A 24,581-nucleotide genomic window follows, 5' to 3' on the forward strand; every position below is an offset into this window, starting at 1 on the left:
AGCATTTGGCATCACCCTGCACTACTCTGCTTGGCTTGAGGGGTGTGCGTCTGCCTAATCGGAGCATTCGGGTTGTACTTTGTCATGATTTCTAGGGAAAGTTTCACTGGTCTTTCAACAGAAACCAAAAGGGAGGATGGATGGTCTGGTGATTTGCATGCTAGTCTGGGACTTGAGAGAGCTGCTTTCAGTTCCTTGCTCTGCCCCAGTCTTCTTGCGTGACCTCAGGCAAGTCACTTAGTCTCCCTGTGAGTGCCTCAGTTCCCCATCTGTACAATGGAAAGAACAGTTCTTCTCTGCCTGAGGTGCTCTGATATGACACTTGTGGGGGCCATAGAAGTACCTTATCCTAGACAAATATGGTCTGGTCCTTGTGCTCCTGCCATCTGTTTGCCAAATCCAACTGGTGTGTCTCTTGTTACTTAGATGATCAGCTGTTTGAGGTAGGGACTCTGTTTTCATTCTCTGCGTGTACATCTCCTAGCACAATGGGGCCCCAATCCCTGACTGGGACCTCGGCACTACCGCAATGCAAATACTCCATAACAAGGTCATGACTCCCAGCCTAGCATTGTGCCCACCAAATGCCAGGCCAGCCTATTGAGGTCAGATGGTACTAGGGACTGCCTGGCTAAATCCTTTCTATGTAAAAGTAAAATACCCTTTAATCAGCTTAAGAGAAGTGGGGAGAGGAGAAGAACTTTATTTTACAAAAAGCCCTGCAGGAACCTGCCCGTGACTGTGCTCTTGTCCGGGAGCAGATTGCACTCATTTTCAGAAAAGCTCCAGCAGCCTCATAAGAAAGGGCCCTAATTGGAATAAGGGGATTGGAGGATTTAGCTTTTCAAATGCTCCTGTATTGCACGGGATGGTTTCAGGAGTGGCATTAATCCCTAACACTTGATTTCTGGGTTCAGCTGCAGTAGTGGGCGGGGGGTGGGGGAAGAGGGATGGGAGAGTGAACAGAGAAAACTTCAGGGATGTAGAAGGATAATTTCCAATAGCCCTTGCCACTGGTCTGTCCTCTTGTAACACCAAGGGTCTGCAGGAAGGATACATACGGGGCAGACCAGACTCCAGGGGAGAAGGGATCTCACTAAACTGGGTGCCTGAGCAACAACATGGCAGCTGAAATTCAATTTTAAGTTCAAAGTAATGCTAATTGGAAAACAATCTGAACTATACATATAAAATGATGGGGTCTAAATTAGCTGTTACCAATCAAGAAAGAGATCTTGGAGTCACCATGTATAGTTCTCTGAAAACATCTGCTCAATGTGCAGCGGCAGTCAAAAAAGAGAACAGAATGTTAGGAACCATTAGGAAAGGGATAGATAAGACGACAGAAAATAGCATAATGCCTCTATATAAATCCATGGTATGCCCACACCTTGAATACTGTGTACAGGTCTGGTCAGGTCATCCCATCTCCAAACAAGATATATTAGATCTGAAAAAGATGTGAAAAAGAGAAGGGCAATAAAAATGATTACGGGTATGGAACAGCTTCCAAACAAGAAGAGATTAAAAAGACTGGAACCGTTCAGCTTAAAAAAGGGATGACCAAGGGGGGATATGATAGAGGTCTGTAAAATCGTGAATGGTGTGAAGAAAGCCAATATGGAAGTGTTATTTTCCCCTTCACATAACACAAGAACTAAGGGTCCCCCAATGAAATTAATAGGCAGCAGGTTTAAAACTAACATAAGGAAGAATTTCTTCACACAAGGCAGTCAACCTGTAGACCTCCGTTGCTGGGGATGTTGTGAAGGCCAAAAGTAAAATTGGGTTCAAAAAAGAACTAGATAAGTTCCTGGAGGATAGGTCCATTAATGGCTACTAGCCAAGACGGTCCAGGATTCAACCCAGTGCTCTGGGTGTCCCTAAACCTGTAACTGCCAGAAGCTGGGAAGGGACAACAGGGGATGGATCACTTGATAATTGCCCTGTTCCGTTCATTCCCTCTGAAGCAGCTGGCACTGATCACTGTCAGAAGACAGGATGCTGGGCTAGATGGACCACTGGTCTGAGCCAGTATGGCCACTTTTTCTGTTCGTAAGGACTGAGTTAGGGATGGATGCCCTGGGAAATAGTGTCTTGAAGGGCTTCCTTCCCTCCGTGCTGCTGGGTCTCCATGGGGATTATTGCAATGTGCCATGTCCCAGCTGTGAGCTCTGCTGGAAACTTCTTCCTCCAAAGGATTTGAATTCCAACAGGTTAGGGGGCATTTCCCTCCCTTTCTCCCCATCACCAGTAGCATCAGATGCACGTTAGGGTCTTTTGGTTGTCTTAGCACTGAAGAGGCTGCACTGCCTCCTACCCTGTGCAGTTTAAAATTGCAGGCGTCATGCTGGAGGCTAGGCCCTCCTGCTGGTACCTCCCTAATGTGTCTGTTTAGCACGGTGGGTCAGGAGGGGAGGAAGACTGAATCCTCGTTTCTTGCACCAAGTTCCTCCCTGTAATGTTTTTGCAGCCTTTGGGGCTTCTTTTGGTGCAGAGAAGCCTGATCCCGCTAGCTAGAGCCAGGCATGCTGTGGGTAGGAGCCGCGCAAAGTTCCCACACTCGACTCTGGATCTTGAATCTTGAGTCCCGGTCCTGAGCCCCAGCACAGCTCTGCCAATGCGCCTCAGTCTTAATCCCTCTTGCCCTTCCTTTTGTGGCCCCCTCACAGCTCTGCCATTGTGCCCCATTACTATTTGGCAGCACCTGCCTACTGCTCCCATCCTGGGCCCCTACACAGCTCTGTGAATGCAATTCCTGCCAGGCCTGCAATCCCCCGGTCGCTGCACTCCTGAGTCCTGTCAGTGTATGGGCCTGTGACGTGAACCAACCCCTGCTAGAGGACAGGGCTCTCAGGGCAGAAGTGTGGTGGGTTGCACCCCCCGCTTGCAAGTCACACAACAGGAACTTCATCCACATGACTGTCCCAGGGCCTCTCAGACCTTCTCTTGTTCTTCTCCTCAGCCTTGGAAGCCCCTCCCCTACTTCAGTGACCCTCCCTCTGGCTGAAGAAGGATGGATGCTGTTCCCAGCGTGACCAGCAGAGTCACTGCCAGCCCATGAGAAAATGGCCAAGTTTACGCGCAGATCATGGACCCCCTTGGTAGCTCGCAGTGCCACAGCTATGGGCTTGTGTACATTTCAAATGCTACAGTGGCACAGCTGCACAATGGGAGCACTTCAGAGTTCTCCCTTCGGCATAGGTACTCCACCGGAAAGGCAGTCGATGGAAGAATGCTTCTGTTGGCCTAGCACTGGAGGTTAGGTTGGCTTAACTACATTGCTCAGTGGTGCAGATTTTTCACACCCCTGAGCGACAGTTAAGCCAACATAATTTTCTAGCATAGACCAGGCCTAGACCACAAATTGCAGAAGGCTTCAGGGTCCTTCACACAAAAGCTGCTTTGCACCAGCTCGGGAATTTAGCCTTTGATATTTAGGGGTAGTGTCATCACCTGAGAGCTACTCTGCCGAAACTGCTTAAGTGGGGTTTGGTAATCCATCCGGGTGCCCAGGGTGCAGTTACAACAGATGGTGCCGTGTTGTTTTCCATTGCAATTCTGAATGGCTAAGGAAAGGCGAGGATGTGAATGCAATCTCCTGTAACAAACGGAGCTAACTGTGTGATGGCACATGTATAACTCAGTGACATGTACTTAAAAAGACAGATGGTGAAAGCAATCAGGATGTGCAGGCAGCAGGCAGAGTTAGAAGGGCTTTGTTATGAAGAATAACAGCCATGTGGAAGTAGGGCTGGAGGGAAGGGTGGTGTTTTGACTCCGAGGAGATGAGTGGAACTCTGGTGACTGCTCCAAAGCTGCTGTCAAAAGCACCGTTGTGCGAAAGGCAGCTTTGCCCAAATTGGTCTGTTCCGTCATGGATGGAGTGTATTAAAGCCGGAGGAATGGGCTCTCTGTCTCACCAGACACGTAGGAAACACACAGGCGGGGAGAATTCATCCCTCTCTTACCTCCTCTTTAATGAAATCAGTGCTACTGTTGGTGTCAGCACTTTCATGTCTTTGCCTGCTGGCCATTCTGTCTTCCGCTCCGGCCTCTTTGCGCTGCTCCCATGGCATTAGAGGGGCTGTGAAGGTAATGGAACCTGCCCCCCAGGATTACCCCAGTGCAAGGTCAGGGGAGCACATCTGGGGTGGCATGGAATTGTTATGTCTGCTTTATACCACCTCCTTTTGCAGCCCCCAGTATAGGGCAGGGTGCCAGTGAACAGAAAGGTTTGGGCATGGCCAGACCACACTGCACACCAGCTAATCCCAGCTGGTGCAACAGCTTCTAAGGGGTAGTTACAAGCATGGAGACAGCATTAAGTTGTTGTGGGGGGAGAGCAGACCCCCCCAGCAGGGTTCTGAATATGGGAGGCACAAAGAGAGGAACCCCCAGATGTCCTGTCCAGCCCCTTTTCACTGCAGATGTGACCTGAATTGTTTAAAAATGGGCTTACCCAGCTTTGGTCTTATTTCCACTTAAAAGATGACATCAGGTGGGGAACATTAGAAGGGTGTTTTTCTGAAGATGTAGAGGGGAATTATTGATTCGTTAGCTCCATGGATCCTGATTTTGAAGCAATAAGGCTGGATTCCCTCTGCCATTGAAGTGTTGTGCTTTTGACTTCTGTAACGGGATAATGCTTTTATTTTTCCTTTTGGAAGTGATACTTTGTTGCAACATGGCTGTTTGAATGTGGGCTTTTGTACTCCTGGTTTGTTTAGGGATTTTTGGTTGTGCTCGGCTTCTGAGCTGTTCTTAGATTTGCTCAGCTTCCTTTCTTTTTCTGCCTCTTTAGCTCTGTGGTATTTCCCCTTGGTTTCCCCTTGGTCAAGGTCTTTAGACACGGGAAGTATTAAAGGGAAGCTCATATTTGATGTGTATGTAGCACAATCCTGATTCTCCACTGGTACATTTGCCTTCTTTATGTCCATGGATTCAGGTTGATTTATTTTTAAATCAACAACAAAAAATTTTAACTGGTGAATAACAGGGAAAAGTGCTTCTTCGCTGCAATGAAAGGGCAAAGGTTTGGATTCTTGAAAGAACAACTATTCACTCTGTAGTATCAAGGAAACAGAGTGTTAGATTTTTGGTGAAATGCTTTTATTATAGGTGGGGCAGGTTGTGCTGCCTCGAGTTAAGTTGTCCTAATACTTCCCAGTCTAACACCCTGTTTTCAGCTGCTCATAACTTTCCCAAACATTAACTGTTCAGGCTGAAGTTTTCCATGCTGGTGTTTGCCTCAAGCTGAATATTTTGAGACAGTTTCAGCAAAAATGGTCCAGACATTTTTTTAAAAATAGGGCTAGGGAAAAATATGCATTGCCCATGTTCAAAAAAATTCATACAGCTGTTTTGCTAAGAAGCTCTAGCATCTCCATGCTTTGAAATTTGGTAATGGGGTCGTCCTGCTGTCATGCCTTTGCTGTTTCCATGAAAATTTACCCAAATATGGCCAAGCTATAAAAATTTCGGTTTGCACATGCTCAGTAGCTACTTGTTAGAGTTTGGCTGCTAAATGTACAGAAGATTCTGTCTGCACTGAGGATGTTCTAGCCTGGGGCTGCCAGGGCTGAGCAAGTCTTTCCCTGAAATGGCTTCTCCTGTCCACCAGGGGCACAGGTATTGAGAGAGGGAGACTATCTAACCTATGCTCTAAGTGTTCCTCTTGCTGACACCCAGGCAGTGTGGAGCAGAGAGCTGCCTGACTCAAATGCAGTGGGGACAATAGTCAGACCCTGGGGCAGAGTCAGTGGAGGTTGGAATAAGGAGCCTGGGAGGGAGGGGATATCTTCCACTCCCATGGGGACAAATCTTAGCACTAACCAGAATCGGTACATATGTCACTGTTGGTCCTATTTGCTGCTTCCTGTCCTTGCATTTGGATGTACTCCTAGACTGTAAGAACTTGACAGCAGGGACTGTCTCTCTTTACACATCTGTACGGTGCCTAGTACCTTGCTGGTGCAATACAAATAACATAAAAACAATGAAGACTCTGGTGGCACCTTAAAGACTAACATTTATTCGGGCATAAGCCTTTGTGGGTGAAAAACCCACTACTTCAGATGCATGGCATGAGCAATGAGGTCTCCATGCATCTGAAGAAGTGGGTTTTTTACTTACGAAAGCTAATGCCCAACTAAATCTGTTAGTCTTTAAGGTGCCACCGGACTCCTCGTTGTTTTTGTGGCTACAGATTAACACGGCTACCCCTCTGATACAAATAACATAGGAGCTCATATATGTAATGTCTCTTCTGGTTTCTGCATGGCAGAGCTGTGCATTAATGCTTCCCACTGGTCTAGCCCTGCAGGAGGGTGTAAGCATCTGTAATATCATCCTCCAGCTGTCTGCTGCATGGGGAAGAGGAGAAATCACTTTGGAGACTTAATTCTCATTATAAACAGGATATGCTCTGCTTTCTGGCTGATGGGAAATCCTGCCCCAGCTGTTCCAGGTGTGCCACGCCAGCAAAAACCAAAATGGCTACAAATAGCTGCTATCTGCTATTGGTTTATTATGACTGCATCCCTGTCTAAAGTGCGTTCGTGACCTCAAGAGAGATAAATATCTGGCAGTGAAGGGATTGGCTTTGCAAAAATGATTGCTTCGTGCAGAAAGAGGCATAGTTAGATGCTCAATCTGTGTGTTTTCAAAGTCTGCAGCCCCTTAAATTCAGCTGCATTTCCAGTCTCCAGCTGCTTCCCTTTATGTGCTTACTGGGTACAGGTCTGTATTGTTGCTGAGGTCTGCTAGTGGCTCTACAGTTAAGCTTGCAATTTTCAGTTTAAAGTCACCTTAGTGACCACGCCTAATTGTTGTTGTTTATTTGTATTGTGGCAGTGCCTACCAGACCCAGTCGTTGACCGGGACCCCATTGTGCTAGACTCTGTATCAACACAAGACAAAAAGACAGTCCCTGCCCCAAAGGCCTTAAAGTCTAAGCAACTGTTCCAATAATCAATATGCAAACCCTGCTAGCCAGGATTTACCTAAGTGACTAGTGATTTTGGCTTCCTAACTTGTGACACCATAAAGGGGCCTGATTTTCAGAGGGCAAGTGCTTGGCATTAAAAAAAAACAGCTAAAGGAGAGCTCCTCTGGCTGTGAGATAGTAGTAGACTGTGTAGTGACTGACACCAGCCTCTAGAGGGAGACAGTCTCACTTCCTAAGCCAGTGTATTGCATATAGTCAGTGGGTCCTGCATACTGGATTGAAGACTGTTGGTAAGACATTAGGATCTCTGGAGCATAAGGCTGGTCAAAAAACAAGGAATGAAACATCAACATTTTTTTCAAAAACCTTGTCCCATTTTTATGTTCAAATTCAAAGTTTTGCCTAAATTTCAAAAGTCAGAAAATTTTGACAAGCTCAACAGATGTCAACAAAACAAGGGGGGAGCGGAGGGGGAATTATGAACATTTCATCAAAAGTCATTCCCCATTATTTTTAATCTAAGTTCAAAAATGTTCCCTGAAATTTGACAAATTTTGATTGGCTCCTTCTCGCCACAGGAGATTTTGTAAGTGGGTGAACCCAGGACAGTCATAGCTTTTGAAGGTTTAATGCCAGATGAAACAAGTAGATCTTGTCTGACCTCCTGTATTGCACATGCCATAGAATGTCATGCAGTTACTCCTGTACAGAGCCAAGTTACTTCTGTTTGACTAAGGCAGATGTTGCAGAAAGGCACCTGGTCTTTGTTTGAAGGAATCAAGAGATGGAGAATGCACCACTTCTTTGGGTAGTTTGTTCCAGTGGTGAATCACTCTCACTGTTAATTTTGTGCCTTCTGTCTAATTTAAATTTGTCATGATTTAGCAGGGTTGTAAAAGTTGAAAGACCTGTTCAGAGTACGTTGAAAACCCTGCAGTTCCATTGTGGGATGAGTCAGATGTTCTTGAAACAGCAAAGAGTCCATGCATTTTATTTTCAAAGAGGTAGCAAGGAGCTGGCAACCCTAACAAAGACTAGCCTGAAATGCACTGTCCTGCTTATTGTAGATTTGCATGGAAAGGAACTGTAGGCAGATTGCAAAACAGGAGCAATTTTACAGATGATATTTTCCCAAAGAGATGATGTTGGATTTCTCTAGCTAAATGTATCAGATAAAAGACATAGGCTTGACCTTAAGAGCGCTCCAACCTCTTTTCATTGTTCTATATGATTAAGCTAGCACAATCCTTTTGCCCAGATGTAAGAATACCATTCACCATCCCACTTAAGGCATTTGCACAGTTTTATTGAAAATTGGGAGGGGGAAGGAGGGTCTCCCTTTTTTTCTTTCCTCTCTCTGTCTCCCAACATTCAATACCTTAAATGCAATGAATAAATAACGAGATAAATAAGGAGTTCTCTGTTTTCCTGTAAACCCTGACAGACCTCTCTCTTTGCATTCTTGCTGCTCCTTCAAACTGGCTCGTGATCAAATCCTCCATTACTTGTCTCAAGTGAGCCTGCCAGGCCTACTTTCTTTTATTGGACCAACTTCTGTTGGTGAGAGAGACACGCTGTCAGGCTTACACAGAGCCCTTCTTCAGGTCTGGGAACGACAGGGCTACAACTACCCTGCACACACCTTCTTTCAGCACTTTGGCATGTTGTCAGATGCCAACTTCTTGGCAGCGACTTGGCCATTCTGGTGTCATGGAAGTCACCAGACTTCCTCTGGGCAGCCAACAGCAGATCTAATTTCTCAGGCAGGACAGGAGAAGTCTCTCAGGGTGTGTTGGAGCTGCAGAGCTGTATATACATCTGTGTTCTCAGGACACACCTGGAGTGAGTTGTGGTAGAAGACTCAGTCTTCAGGGCTGTCAAGCCAGTTCCCCTCACACCCTGCATTGTCCATTCCATTTTCTCTGGGCATGCTCCCTCAGTTAACCTTGGTTTCTTTTTTTGTCTCCTCCAAGCTGACTGACGAATAGGCAATTGGTGTCTTTTTGGGGGAGGATAGAGGGAGAGGATTTCTGTCAAGTGCCTTGACATCTTCAGCTGAGGTCAAATAGCCTGGCATCCTTCACCAGCCATTTTAAAAAATAAAGATTTTGGACACACACAGAAACGGAAGGAAGTGAATGGAGTTTTTCCAGGATGCCAGCCTGAATGTGGAATGAGTAAAACAAGCCCCCATCGTTAAAGAACCTGGGCTGGTGTAGCATTTAGTGGGTGTCTGATTCCTGCAATTTACTGAAAATTACAACCATGCACACTGCTCATTTTTCAACCCACAATCAGTCATCTCCCATCCTTCGGCATCGCTGGCTTCACACTCCACGGCTGCCTCTGAGGCCCCCAGCCGTGTTCTATTTAAAAACACACCGCAGATGGGGAGTTCATTTAAAATGCAGCTTTTCCGAGGAGAACTCTTCCATTAGGAGGGGACTTGGCTGGCAACAGCCCTGTTTAACTTTCTCCTCCTTCATTCCTGCCCCGGGGAGCCTGCTTTTCAATATGCTGGCTGCCACTGCTGCTCTGTTGGCATCATTGTCTTTGAAAAGCTTTGGTGCCAGCAGAAGCTGTGTTCCTGAGACCACCCCTCCCTTCCCAACCCCATGCTTTGATCCTGAGCTGCTTCCGTCAGAAAGTACATCACCCACGGCTTTGTTGGGGCAGAGTCAACCAGTCAAACGTACTCCTCCAGGTGCCCATGATTTATGAGCATCTTCTCCATGCTGCCTGTTCTCCAGCAGCTTCCCCACGCTATTGTGCTAGCACAGGGCCATCAATCTCCGTTGTGATCCCCGTCCCTGGGATGCCGTCTGCTTGCGATGGATGTTTGCTGACTGGCCCTGCTGTTCTTGACACCTCCTTTGGCCTCACATAAGAGTTTTATGCCCATATTGCTAATTGTAAGGATTCTGCTTTCTATCTCTCCTAGAACCTAGGCTTTCCCCTTTCCTAGTGTACTTGAGGCAACCTGGAGTTTTGCCTGGGAATGGTATTGATGAGCACGACTGAACCTTTAGTTAGGAAAACCATTCAGCCATGCAAAGACATAATGGTGCTAAAAAAACAACCCACCCACATTGGAAAAGGACTATCTGTTTCAGTGGTCAAGTTAAATGTCAGCGCCATTTCTCCACCAATGTCACACCACCACTAGAGAACTACCAAGCCCTGTTGTCATTAGGACCCAGCAGAAGCCTAGTGGGTGAAGAAGAATCAGCTGGCTCTTCTGCTGCTGAAGTTGCCCTGCCCAATCACAAAACAGTTCTTCTGCCTAGACTTGCCAGGGCAGAAGAAGCAACCATGCAACTGGGGCTGGTTGAAAATTTTCCATCAAAACTTTATCAAGGAAATATTTGGTTCATGATAAACTGAAATTGTTCATAAAGTATCTCTTTCCATGAAAAACTTTTTGTTTTTCTCATAAAAATTTTTCTGCCAAAACCTGAAAGTTTTCGGCCAAAATCTGGAACATTTTGGCCAAAAATGGTAGTTGTAGTGCCTCATTGGAGTTGTAGTTTGCGCCTCATGGACCCATTCTCTTCTATAGGTGGGATCCACAGCTGGGCTATGTCTCCTGCTATGAGCCATGCCCAGGGATTCCATGACTCGCAGCTTCCCTCACCGAAAGGGGAGACTGGGGTGCATTACATGAGATACAGTCTAGCTTGGGGCCCTAGCCCATAGAGGAGAATGGGGACATAAGGAGCGAACTATAACTCCCATTTCCAATGGAAAACTTTGTTTTTGGCCAAAATCTTTTAGTTTCGAGTTTTTGCTGAAAACTCAAATTTTCCCAGGGAGAATGAGGATGAAAATGTTTTTTTTCATTTCATTGAAAATTTCAATGGGGGAAAAAAATTGGACCAGTTCTATTTGCAATGCTGATAGCTGAGGGCTGGGCAGGGAATCCACACTCTGCAAGCACCAGCCCCCTTCTCTACCCCAGACCACCTGCATAATGCTTCTCTGTAGTGGGGAGTGGAGAGCACATTATCAATGGCTTCTCCATGCATTTGATGGGCCTCTGAGTCCCGGCTCCTCCACTGACTTGATTTAGCCAATGCCCCTTCCCAGTTCAGTGCTCCCATGTGGGTTTGTGAATCTTTAGCCCTAATTCTTTCCTATTTATCTTCACCATAGAAATGGAGAGAGCCCCTAATAGGAGCAGTGCCATATCCATTCAAGCATATGCTCCCCCTGGGAGAGAAGGGGCTTGCATAATCTCCAGAGCATGGGTCTATGAGAGGAAGCATCAGATGGTGGTCACAGCACAATGCTTACTGTAAGGAGATGTGGGATCCAGTCCTGATTTGCTGTGTGAGGTCGAGCAATCCATGTTAACTGTATTGTGCCTCAGTGTGTCCATCTGTAAAACAGAAATAATTTGTCCCTCACAGGAGTGTTGTGAAGCTTAGCGGAACAGACACTGGTAACTGACGGGCTTTGAGATCCACTGATGTGAGGTGCTAATGCAGTGCGGGTTAGCACAGTCCTCCCCTTATGATGGGATGTGCCTAGTAAAGCAATAGCTCATTGTATATAGTTATTTGTCTGTCTTGTAAACTCTTTGGAGCAAGACCTGTCTTCTCTTCTGTGTTTATACAGTGTCTAGCATGATGGGGGCCCCAATCCTGGCTTGAAGCCTTTATGTGTTACTGTCATACAGTTCGGCTTATCCTGGACCGCTTTGCCTATGGGATCAAAATGCTTTGGTTTCACAATCAGCCTGAAAAAGACAGAGGTCGTGTACCAGCCAACACCAAGCCACCAGAATCATGAGCACCATGATCCCATCATCACAGCTGGCAACACACCCCTCAACACCATCAGGAAATTCTGCTACCTGCGTAGCCTACTTTCCAGCGCCGCCATGTAGGAGAATGAGATCATTCAGTGCCTGGCAAAGGCCAGCCTCACCCACAGCAGCTCTGGAGGGAGCATGGAGTCTGCCTCAGAACCAAGATACATATCTACCTGTTGTGCTCACCTCACTCCTCTACAGCTGCGAGACATGGACGCTCTACCGATGCCACATCAAACAGCTGGAGAGCTTCCACCTTCTCTGCCTAAGGTCCATCTGCGACATCAAGTGGCAGGACAGGATCCCCAACACTGAAGTCCTGGAGAGGTGCCAAATCCCTAGCATAGAGAGCATGCTCATCAGGCTCAACTTTGCTGGGAGACATGTGGTCCACATAGAGGTGTCCCGCATACTGAAAGCACTGCGCTGCAGCCAGCTGAGCATGGGAACCCGCTCTAACCCGCTCTAAGGGTCGACCCATCCTCAGATATAAAGACACCTTGAAGGCCAACCTCAGTGCATGCAAGATAGGTATTAAAACCCAGGAATTTGTTGCACTGCATAGACTCAGATGGAGAGGTCGGTGCCATGAGGCCATGTGGAGTGGCATGTGAGGTCTCAGCAAGAGAAAAGAGCACGTCGTAAGGTCAATACCTCAAACCCTCCTGCCAACAGCAACTACATTTACAAGACATGCAACCGCACTTGCAAATCAAGGATTGGGTTCGTATCTCATGTGCGAAGCCATAAAAACAAATAAACCCAAAACTCAAGCCAATACTAGTTGAACATTCATCTGTCGAAGCAACGGGAGAATCCATTCATCCAATACAAATATTTAATAATAATAATTAATAATCATGCCACAACATCATGGAACCCTGCATTGCTGGTTATAAACGTAGCAGGCTAGACCTCTATATATCTACACTCTCTCAACACACTCTACTTCCACATTGTCTAATTTAGAGAATCTGAAGTTAGAGAATCTGGACCCATTGGTTGGTAAAAGTTGGTGTTTTTTTTTTTAAAAAAAAAACTGATTTTTTATTTAAATTATGTACAGGTTGATTTTTTAGAAAACCCTATTTAAAATTAAATTTGAAATTGACAACCTACATTAAGGCCTACATTGATAACAATCTATTAAAATCATTTAAAGAAAAAATAATATTAAGCAGTACATATTTGCTGCCAAGTTTTAAAGAAAGTCACCCCACTGAACTGGTGGAAGTCACTGGCTAAGCACTTGGAGCCAGCGATTGTTGAAGTGCTAAACCAGCTTTTGACAGCAGGAACCCCTTCTGCAGGTACAGAGAGAATATTTTCTTCATTTCAGTTTATTTGACAGTTCAGTACAATGACTCATTCATTCAAAGTTAAGAACTCAATTGGGAGTTGAAAAAGTAGGAAAACTTGTTTTCCTCTTCCAGTCTATGATTAAAAACTAGCATACGGGATAGAGTCACAAAGGGATTTAGGGGCCTAACTGCCACTTTTGTGGACAAATAATTTTAAAAAGTCATTGGAGCAGGGGGACTGGATCCTGGTTCCATCCACCTCCAAAGTAAGTGCTCTACCCACCTGGCTACAAAGTTGTTCTCATACATGCATTGCTCTCTCTCTCTCTCTCTCTCTCTCTCTCGCTTCCCCCCCCCCCCCCCAATGATTCTTTCATTATTTATTCACAGTGAAAGAACTTCAACAGGAGAGACTGAGGGCGCTCCATGTCAGAATATCCCAAAGAGCCCAGTGGTTAAAGCACTTACCTGAGAGCTGGGAGAGATCCCCTGTTCAAATCCTCCCTCCCCCTCAGCTGGAGCGGGGACTTGAACCAGCAGTCTCCCACATCCCAGATGAGTACCCTAACCACTGGGCATTATGACAGAGGTTTCCCCACCCTGAGCTTCCTGCTAAAACGGTGTAGGTCCCTAACTCCAAGTGAGGGTTTGCTCCTGAGGGATTGTCTACACTAAAAAGTTGTCGATTTAAGTCAATGAATAGCCACCGCAGTAACGAAAGTGGTGGTTCACGTCTACACTTGCTCCTTCTGTCAGCGGTGCACGTCCTCACCAGGAGCGCTTCCACCGACTGAAGCGGGGCATTTTGGAGCACTGACAGCTGAAGCCTGGCAGCCCTGGGGCTGACAGCCTCAGCCCCACATGGGGCTCACAGCCCGCACCCTTCCCCCCCCCCCCAGCACTGACAGCTCAAGAGAACCTCTCTCATTGGTGCAGGTAGTGTCTACACTGAAGCTAATTAAAATCAGTGATTTAAATCACTTTGATTTAAATGTATCCATCCTGGAACCCACCTCCCTTTATTTTTTGTCCCCTAGTGCCTTAGATGAAATTCATCCCTGTGCAGAGGGCTAGCAGAAGACATATGCACCACTTATGCCCTTCTTAAGATTTATGTTGAAGGCACAGGTCTTGTGCTGGCCCAGTGCACAGAAGTAAATTTCATCCTATTTGACAATGTTGACTTTTAAGAGTCTGTTACACTTTTTGCACTCCCAGCTGTTTCCCTTAGGCAGGGGTAGTCAATTACTTTTTGTCAAGGTCCAAATTTCGTGGTCAAGATATAGTCAAGATCCAGACTCCAGAGAAAATAATAAAAATAAAATAACAATAATAATAATTCAATAAAAAGATTTCAAGGGCTGTTCAAAAGTGTCTGTTTGTCTGGATTTGGCCCACAGTCTGCCTATTGACTACCCTAGCCCTTAGGAGTCTGTCATGATGAATCTACCAGGTAAGGTCTCTGTGCTCCTGCTCTAATCATTAATGATGTCAAAGATAGGACGTGATATTGATGGGCGTATAGAGCCTTCTCACAATGAGGTTACTGATTCAAATTGAGCACAGGTGGGAAGAGACTGAAAGTTATCTGTTGGCTGTTTGGTGGCCTAAGGGGAATGAATTGTGATAATTTCAATCCTGCTCTTGTGGACAGACATCCACATCACACTAATCACAATCATATACATTGTGGATCTTTAGTCTCCTTCCCCACTTGAACCTAAACTAGTCTTCTCCTTGCTCAGGAAGACGCCTGTGTCTTTTGGGCCTTCAGGGTTTCATTACGTGGTAAATTGATTTTCTGGGTGGGTTTGCGTCTGTCTGTATGGGCTTGGGGTCAAATCCTCAGCTGGTGGAACTCAATAAAGTTCTATTGTGTTCAGTAGAACTGTGCTGATTTCCACTGGCTTGAAGTTCTCACCTCAGCCACGTGAACAAGGAAGAAGAATGGATGGTTGCAACGAGGGGAGACCTGCCCTGGCACACACACAGACATCCTGGCCTCTGTGTCCCTAGGACACACTGTGACCTCCTGAAATGTGATAATGGAGAAAAGGGGAGTATAGATAGGCCCCGAACGAGCCTATCATTGGGGGGGGGGGTGAGGGGGGCAATCCCTTTAAGATAGTAGGGCATGGCCTTGACTAGCCAGCCTCCTGTGGGTGAGAAAAATGGCCAAGCAGCAGCTCAGGTGAAAGGAGAGTTGCAGGGAATAGCCTGCAGGAGACCCTGGACTGGGGAAAGGGCCTTGCCATGCATGCTAAAGGAAAGGCCTGGCTCAGGATATCTGCTGTGTAGGGAGCGCCAGAGACCTTAGGAGGGACCAGGCCTGGTTTCCCTGTTTTGGCTGATAATGATGTGTCTGTTTTTTTGAACCACACACATATCCCTGGTAAATGGGGAGGAAATATCGTTACTGGTGGAAGCTTCATTGATGCAGCTGGCTGGGGAGTTGGCCTGCTTCCTTACACAAGAATGGGGAAACTGAGGTAGCGGTAGGGTCTGATTCCAGGCTTGGGGAGACTCTGCTGTACAGTACATGTCGCCATCAACAATAGCAGATCAGGTATGAACATTGCTCCTGTTAAGAGAAACAGCGACATGTGCCCTGAGCCATCCTGCCAGGTCACAGCCTAATGGAAACTTAAATCCTTTTGCAAGAGGCGTATCAAAGCAGAAAGGTGTGTTCAAAACCTCTGCCCGCTTCAGGACACTTCCCCTGTGAGCTTGTAAACATGCAATATCATCACTTAAACTTCCTGATCCCCTCAAACTGTCCCAGTACAGAACATTCCTCGGCTTCCTTGAAGAAAAAAACACAACAGATGACAGGGCCCCAGATTCCATCATTCAAATAGGGACCATTCTGAGTCCCTGTGGGGGACAGTCCTTAGGACAAAGGTCAGCATCTAGTAGTTTGGACATTGGAATACTAATAGCTTGTCATTATTTTAGGGCAGCCACTGTAAATGTCAAAGGAATTCAGCCTGTTACTGAGCGGAAGAAAGTTCTTTCATATTTTAAGACAAATGCTTCTTCCTCTGGAGAGCCTCTTAACGCATGTTGAGCACCAGATATTGAAGACGGTCAGATGGTTGTCATCTTTTTATATATAACTCACAGAAGCATGACAAGGTTATGCATTTCACTGTTGTTGCTATTATGTCCTTGTATTGTAGAAGTGCCTGGAGGCCCCATGGGGCTAGGTACTGTATGCACACAGAATGAACAGCTGGTTCCTGCCCCACAGTACCTACAATTGAAGGGCCAGCTTATGAACCCATTAGTCATCTTGGTGAGCAGTCACTCACACAACAGTCCCATTAAAGTCAACGGAACTACTTATGTAACGTCTGGCCAATGGGAAGCACAAGCAAGCCCTAAGTGTTTGTCAAGAGACAACAGGTGCATAAAGCAAACAGACAGGAGGGAAGGGGGAGGACACATTAACAAGGTGTTGACTGATCAATGTAATAAACTGGTCAGAGCACATCAGCTACCTATTCATTGTAAATGGCTTTGTAGACATCACAAAAGAGGTAAATTTTAAGGCTTACATTAGCCATGTGCAGCTCAAATGTTAGGGAAGACAGGACTGTTCTTATTCAAAGTCAGTTGATGGAAGAAGTGTGTACCCAGTGCAATAGGGTAATTACTTTGCATTTACACAGTGTCTTTCATCCACGGAGCACTTTCTAAGGGTAGGTAAAGAATAGGATGGATGGGTGGATGAAGAACACTCACATAGCTTCCCCATCCATCCTATACTCAAAAAGAGTAAAATACCAACCAAGATTATGACAGAACTTTGGTGTGGATTTTCATTCAGCAGCTCCTAAATACACAGTAACAATCATCATCATCATCAAAGAAACCTTCAGACAAGATTTAAAAATGATACATTTAGTCTCCTCAGGATTGAAATGCTTTAATCTAACTAAAGTCATTGGGCTCACAATAGGGGTAGCTGGGTTAAAGGTACAGTAATAGCTTACGGCAGACCAGAGGTCAGAGTAGATCTAACAGTCCCTTCTGGCCGGAAAGGTTACGAAACAAGTCAAGTTTCATTACTGGAACATCTGAGCAGCCAGTAGCCCAGCATTCAACAGAAATAACCCCATCTTTGAAACCCCCCGTGTTCAGAAAGCGTCAAGGCCTGGACAACTTGATGAAAGAGAATTTCAGAATATCTCACCTTAAAACACTGACTGTTGATGGATTTAATGTGGAGGATAACTGCATAATTTTGCTTTTTCATGCTACGTACTTTGCAGTGTTTTTTTTAACAAGAATTTCTATTCCACCAGTCTCACATGCAGCAACATAAATATTTAATATAGAATCTGTGAGCAGCATTGAGAAGCCATTATTTAACACACATACATCCCGCCGCCGCCTCAAAAAACTGCCACTAATGTGTTTTTCTTCTCCCTCTCATGTAGAATTCTCACATGCCATCATTCCCCTAGATGTCACTAGTCTGAACTATGGGATGGCCATCATTCAGACCTGGACCAGTGACAGATTCAGGTTCTGAGCCAAGGTCCATGGAAGTGGACCTCAATGGAAAAGGCTCCCACTGATTTCAAAGGACTGTGGATTGAGCCCTTCAAGTCCAGTATCTCCTGAACCATCATGGCTAGAAATAGCAGCTGTGAGATACCAGGCTTTAAAATCCGGATTTACAGAGAATCTCTATCAAGCTCGAACCATATTTTTGGTGATCATTGCTCTCTCCCTCCAACGCCTGCCTAGTTGGCCTCATGGTCCTATGTTGCCTGGCTGCAGAAGCAGAAAAATATGAAAAACTTGTACCAATCGAAAATACTGCATTCCACAGGAGGTGTCAGATTTTTTTTTGGTAAAATTTGAGGGACATACAGCCAGCCAGCCAGCCAGAGGCACTATGGCCCTCTAGGCTCCCAGAGTCATGGGATTATGTCAGAATCTCAGCTTGCTTTTTTTTTTTTAAACATGACTGTCAAGGTTCCTTCCCCACTCTGAACTCTAGGGTACAGATGTGGGGACCTGCCTGAAAGACCCCCTAAGCTTATTCTTACCAGCTTAGGTGAAAAACTTCCCCAAGGTACAAACTTTGCCTTGTCCTTGAACAGTATGCTGCCACCACCAAGCATTTTAAACAAAGAACAGGGAAAGAGACCACTTGGAGATGTCCTCCCCCAAAATATCCCCCCAAGCCCTTACACCCCCTTTCCTGGGGAAGGCTTGATAATAATCCTCACCAATTGGTACAGGTGAACACAGACCCAAACCCTTGGATCTTAAGAACAATGAAAAATCAATCAGGTTCTTAAAAGAAGAATTTTAATTAAAGAAAAGGTAAAAGAATCACCTCTCTAAAATCAGGATGGTCAATACCTTACAGGGTAATCAGATTGTCCCTCTAGGCAACACCTTAAATTACAAAAAGACACAAAAACAGGAATATACATTCCCTCCCTCCAGCACAGCTTATTTTACCAGCCATTAAACAAAAGAAAATCTAATGCATTTTCTAGCTAGATTACTTACTAACTTAAGAGGAGTTGGAAGGCTTGCATTTCTGATCTGTTCCCGGCAAAAGTATCACACAGACAGAACCCTTTGTCCCCCCTCCCCTCCAGATTTGAAAGTATCTTGTCCCCTCATTGGTCATTTTGGGTCAGGTACCAGTGAGGATACCTTAGCTTCTTAACCCTTTACAGGTGAAAGGGTTTTGCCTCTGACCAGGAGGGATTTTATAGCACTGTATACAGAAAGGTGGTTACCCTTCCCTTTATATTTATGACATGACTGTGAAGAAAAGCTTGAAAAGTGACTCAGGTGTAACTGGTGCAGTGACATCTGCCTGAGTCTGCTGACAGCCCAAACCAATAGCTCTGACAAGCGCAAACTGTCCCATGCATCTCAGTGGCGCATCTGGGGCCCTGGCAAACACCACTCTCACAAAGGAGGATGCTGGAGGACAGAGCAGCAGGCCTAGCCCACTCACTAAAGCAGAACTGGTGGGGTGAGTACTGGAGAGCCTCTGTGACCATCAGTGCTGCTTTCTAAGAGAAAGGAGATCCCTACTGCTGCTGAGGGGAAACCAGGCCCCATTCCATTGCCCCTGCCTCTCTGGGAGGGGACGGCCCCCTCCCACCACTGCAAAGGGCCGGGGCACACACAGGGATGGAGCCAGGGGGTTTCTCATGTCATGGAGCGTCTAGGGCCACCTGCATATGCAATACGCATGATGGCACAGTGGGAGGCTGAGGTTGTCTTGTTCAGGGTGGCTTCTCTTGAGGTTTAGCCACTCCTGCATAATGCAGTTCTTTCAGACTCCTGCCAAGAGAACCTGTAGACCACGCCACAGTGTAGAGAATTCCCTGATTATAAAGGGCCTGATCCTCAGCTGATGTAAATAGGTTCAGCTCCCTTCATTTCAATGGCGCTAAACCCCAAGTCCCCAGCAATACACAGAAAAGTACAACTAATCCAAGTAACAACATAATAACAATAAATAATAACAGCAGTGTCGAAGTAAAACGCTGGCATGATATTTTGTCTGCGTGGTTAAAAAGTGTAATGAGTCCTGATTTTATGGGAACTGGAGCTATATAAATACCTTAGGATAGATGTCAAGTATCGGGGGTGGACATGTTAGTCTGTATCCACAAAAACAACAAGGAGTTTTTTACCCACGAAAGCTTATGCCCAAATAAATGTTAGTCTTCAAGGTGCCACCGGACTCCTTGTTGTTTTTTTAGGACAGATGGAAGGCTAGGAAAAAAGGCAATTTAGGTAGACATTAGCAGTAGGTTAATTCTCAAGCCACTTTTCTACATACGGCTCCCTTTGGCTGCAGGAGGAGTGTTGCCCCGGAGTAGGATTGAGACAATATAAATGGATTTTCACTAAATCGAATGAGTGATCAGTGTTTCGCTGCGTGTGTGTGAATGTGGTGGGTAACCCCGGCCCCAAGTCTCCTCGCGCTAACCCCGTTACTGCCTAAGGAGATGTCGGGATAGGATGCCGTAGAGCAGGGATTATGATCTCGGAAAGAGCTGGAGCTTTGTTACAGGCACCGTTGGGGACACTTGTCGGGAGGGGGAGACTCTCTCGCCGCGGAGCTGCTGCCCCCCGAGGCACCTCTGGCTCCCCCATGGGGAAAGGGACGAGTCGTGGCACAGGGCAGGGGGGGCTCCTGACACTGACACCGGGGAGGTCGCCGCGAGTTGGCTGCAGGAGAAGCGGGATTTACTGTGGGATGAGGCTGTACAACGCCCCCTCTGCTCCCGAGGGCTAGTCCGCCCATCCGCCCACGTGGCTGGGGGCCACCCCCCGCTGCTCCCGCCGGAGCTGCCGCCCCAGCCCTTTCCACAAGCCAGCAGCGCTCAGCGGCTCCTGGAGCGGGTCCCTCCGCGGCTCCCGGGGGGCGCTGGCTGGGGTCGCGGGGTGCCGCGCCCAAGCGAGGACGGGCGCCAGGAGCCGCCCGCCCGGTCGCGAGCCGGCGGCCGCGCCCCACCCCCGGGATCAGCGGCCGGGGCGGGACCCGCCTTCGCGGCTCACTCCGGTGCAGCCGGGGCCGCTGCCTGCAGCGGGCGGGAAAAGTTGCGTCTGCGGGGCAGGGACTTCTCCGGGCGCGGGGAAGCGGGGCCGCGCCGCCGGGCTGCTGCTGCCGCCGCCGCCTCCTCCTTAGCCTGGGGGTCGGCGGAAGGAGCCGGGCTCATTTGCCGGCTCGCTCCCACCGCCAGCGGGATGGGTCGGGGGGGCAGCCCCGGCGCGGAGCCCCGCCCCGCCAGCAGCCGGGCGCTGTGAGCCCCGCACGCAGCACCGCGGGGTTGGGGGGGAAGCCCATGAGCCGCCCCCGGCCGGAGCTGCCCCTCGGCCCCGGCGGGGTGCCCCGGGACGGGCGGGCCGTCATGCCGGGCAGCGGGGAGCTGGGCAACGCCACCGCGCCCCGGGGAGCGGCGCCCGGCTACAACTTCGCCGCCTTGGTCTTCGGCGTCTCGCTCATCCTCTGCGTCGTGGGCGGGAACCTGCTGGTCTGCCTGAGCGTCTGCTCCGAGCGCGCCCTCCAGACCGCCACCAACTACTTCATCGTCAGCCTGGCCGTGGCCGACCTGCTGCTGGCCCTGCTCGTCCTGCCCCTCTACGTCTACTCCGAGGTGAGTCAGACCCTGCCTCCTCCAGCAGGCGGCCCGGAGCCCCGGGCACCCCGGCCGGTGCCCCCTGGGTGCTTCCCAGCCGCCTTGAGCCCCGCTGGGTACCGGGGTTGTCACTGCTGCGTCCCGCTCTGCCAGCCCTGCAAGTGCGGCCAGACGGCGCCTGGCAGCTCTTCTGACTCAGCTCTGCGGCTTGAGCCGCAGCCACATGGCCAAAGGACAGGGCTTGGACCCCAGTCACGGTGGGAATGCGGCTCTGAGCCCCCCAGAAGCTGGGGCCTGAGTGCTTGCTGCCCCCTGTCAGATTGATTTGTGTGGGGGGACGGGGCGGAGGGGTTTGGTCTCAAATCTGAGTCCGAACCCAGGCTTGGTGTGCAGTGTAGACGTAGCCTCTGGGGCTAGTTTCACCAGGCTGGGGCGAGGGATTGTTTTACCCCTAGGGTTGTGCTTCTTTCTTTAGGGGTCTGTCAAACGGGTTCCAAATCAAAAGTAAAAGGCAGTTTCCTAAGCTTCTTTCAAGATGTGTCCATTCTGCCCAGCTGAAATGCAAGGTCAGGCGCATGGATGTGAAACATCTCAGCAATTGGAGTGAGGATCTGGCTGTAGATATTTGGATGGACGGTTATTATGTTGGTTGCATGAGTGGTGGCCAGTTTTGCGGAACGTCTGCCATCCGGGTCTGTAGGAGAAATCTCCTAGTGGTAACCCAGCCAGAAATGCTTTGTGAGAGTAACTTTTCTGCTCTGCGTGGGGCTGGGGAGCGAGAGGTAGCAAATGTGGAACAGACTGAATGTCAGGCCTGTGTTAATTAGAAACTCTGATACAGCTCATGCCTGATCCTATTACGTTATCTCAGCAGAACTGTTATGATCAAAAAGAGTGCTTATTTTCCGAAGCTTAGTTGTAGCGTATGCAAGAGGGAGAAGCTGTAGAGCTGGGATGCTTTTGCCTTGCAGGTATGAATAGAAATAGTTATCCTGCAGTAAAGCTCATCAAAGTCAATGGAAAGACTCCCACGGCCCATAAAAGACAATGCTTGGGCACTCAAGCTCGTGTTTGGATGTGCCCAAATCGTTTGAGAGGCAGCAGTTTTTTTGCTCCAAAGGTGCACGTTGTGGGGGAGGGCAGACCAGAGAGAATTCCTGGAATTTAGTTGGGGATTGGTCCTGAGCAGGGGGTTGGACTAGATGACCTCCTGAGGTCCCTTCCAACCCTGATATTCTATGATTCTAAGGCCCAGCAGGGCTTGGAGACATTAGTAAAGCCAGGAAGCCCAGGTTAAAGTGATCAAGCAGCAGTGTCCTCCCCCTAATTGTCTGAAATCCCTGAGGACACAGCACACGGAGTGAAAACACTTTTGTGCTCACGCATGCGCACAGACATGAGTGAGAGACACACAGGCTTTACTGAGGGATTATAGGATTAGCATGGGGCTGGAGGAGAAGGGTTAAAGTGCAGGTTAGGAGAGCTGGACAGGGGCAGACATTGAGGGTGTTGGGGAAACTGGAGATTGTAGGCAAGGAGGTCAGCTCTGAGGAGAGACTGCCATCCAGCACCTGATCATGTTGGATCTGTTGTATATCATGAGGAAAATCAGGGAAAGGAGGCAGCAGGCCAGGGAGGGCGAGGTTTGGGGTGCCCTTACCTTCCTTGCAGCGTCCATGAACTGCTGAGCACTTTCCGTGATCTTCCTGAGGCAAGGGTCGTACAGAAGCGTAAGCTCAGCTGTAAAGCCATCCAGCACCTGTGAGCCCTCGTGACACTCACCTAGAAGAGCCCCATGCTCTGCTTCCCAGACGGCCTCACTACAGGACAGATTGTTAAAGGTATCTAGGCATTGCTGCACTCATTGTTGCAATGCCTAACTGATTTAGGAGCCTACATCTAATCTTCAAAAGGAATTTAGGCACTTAGGAGCCTAAATTCTGATGACAGCTGATAGGACAAGTCCTCTTGCTCTAAATTAGTGATCATGCTGTCTCTCATTCAGAATATGACTTTGTCTACATGCAAGTTTGCACCAGTTTAAAAAGACAACTTTCATTAAGCTGGGTCAATTTAATAGGGCTAGTCTATGTTATATTATCACAGCCAGACATCAGTGCATCTAGAGGTTTGTTTCTGATTATATCTTGCTGGGATACAGTTTACATGGGGGAGAGTGTGAGAATGAATATGGGGTGCTTCATTTTCAGTACTTGATTTTTTTATTTTTTTTTTCTCTGTTTCAGTCCAGGTCAATTCAAACTGCCCCACTAAAGTGGGCCAAGTTATGCTTAGTTATATGCTGGAGTAAATCATGGCAGTAACCCATTGAAATCAGTGGTGTTACTCCTGGATTTACACCAGTGTAACAGTTCAAGTTTGGGCTGAGTAGGTTTTGTGTAGTGAGGAGAACATCGGATCTAAGAATCCCAAACTTTGGAGTGGAGATCAAAAATTGGATCTGAATCTTTCAGCTCAGATACATCACTTGCCGTAGAAACTAATTCCCTCATGGTCTTTCTTTGTCTCACATGTCACTTAGGGAAGGAAAGGTGAGCAGACACTGCTGCAGGTCAGAGAGGTGAGTGCGGATTCCCCCCTCAACAGGACAGGCCTGAGCAGCTTGTGATTTCTTGTTGAAATGCAGGAATCTCTTACTTCAGATTTTTAGAGGCATTAGTGGTTCTATGGATAATGTGATTGAGGTTTACAGAGCTGACTAACAGATTTAGACACAATTGGGGGTGAAATCATGGTTCCATTAAGTCAATGGGAGTTTTGCCATTGTCTTCAGTGGGTTTCACCTATGACTGCTGTAATGCTTGCTTTCTCCCACCTTTTTGTCAGTGATATATTCAAAGCAGGAGTTGTCATGCGATGTGCCTGTTTAGTGCCTAGCACAATGAAGCCCTGAACTCAGCTGAGGCATCTGGCTGTTACAACAACAACAACAATAATAATAATAATAATAATAAATCAAAAGAGCTAGTTGAGGTTGTTGACGTGGGCTGTTTCTCTGTATCTCAAACACAACTTTCTTTATTACAGCTAAAACTCTAGTCCTCAAGAGAGGATTAAGGATGTTGCACATTATTGACTGAGCAAAGTTAGGCCCTATACTCAATATGATGGCCTTTCTCTGTTTGTCTTTAACACAATAACTTTTGAAAACCACACCTGATCAATTCCAAAATTTCAGGGAATGCTCTAGGCATTCCTGCGCAGAATCCTGTTGATTTTGATGAGAACTGGAAAAGCCATTTTCACTTATTTTTTAGCAGGACTGCACTGGGGTGTGGCCAGGCTTGGCAGCATAATTGCACCAGTTGCTTTGATGACCCTGTCACGGAGTGTGGGGGAGTCAGTGCCCTGCACCCCTCTTCCTG

The 24,581-nt window shown here is 47.5% G+C and overlaps 1 protein-coding gene across 1 annotated transcript in view; it reads left to right on the forward strand.

The window, feature by feature from the left end:
* Window positions 1–20,967: 20,967 nt before the first annotated feature.
* Window positions 20,968–24,581, forward strand: part of DRD4 (dopamine receptor D4) — a 33,686-nt gene continuing 30,072 nt past the window's right edge. The window contains exon 1 of the mRNA XM_074954759.1: window positions 20,968–21,213. Within this exon, the coding sequence (XP_074810860.1) occupies window positions 20,968–21,213 (246 nt within the window). The remainder of the gene's footprint in view (window positions 21,214–24,581) is intronic.

Source organism: Natator depressus, chromosome 6 (assembly GCF_965152275.1).
Source record: "Natator depressus isolate rNatDep1 chromosome 6, rNatDep2.hap1, whole genome shotgun sequence".
In the NCBI taxonomy this organism is placed as follows: Eukaryota; Metazoa; Chordata; order Testudines; family Cheloniidae; genus Natator; species Natator depressus.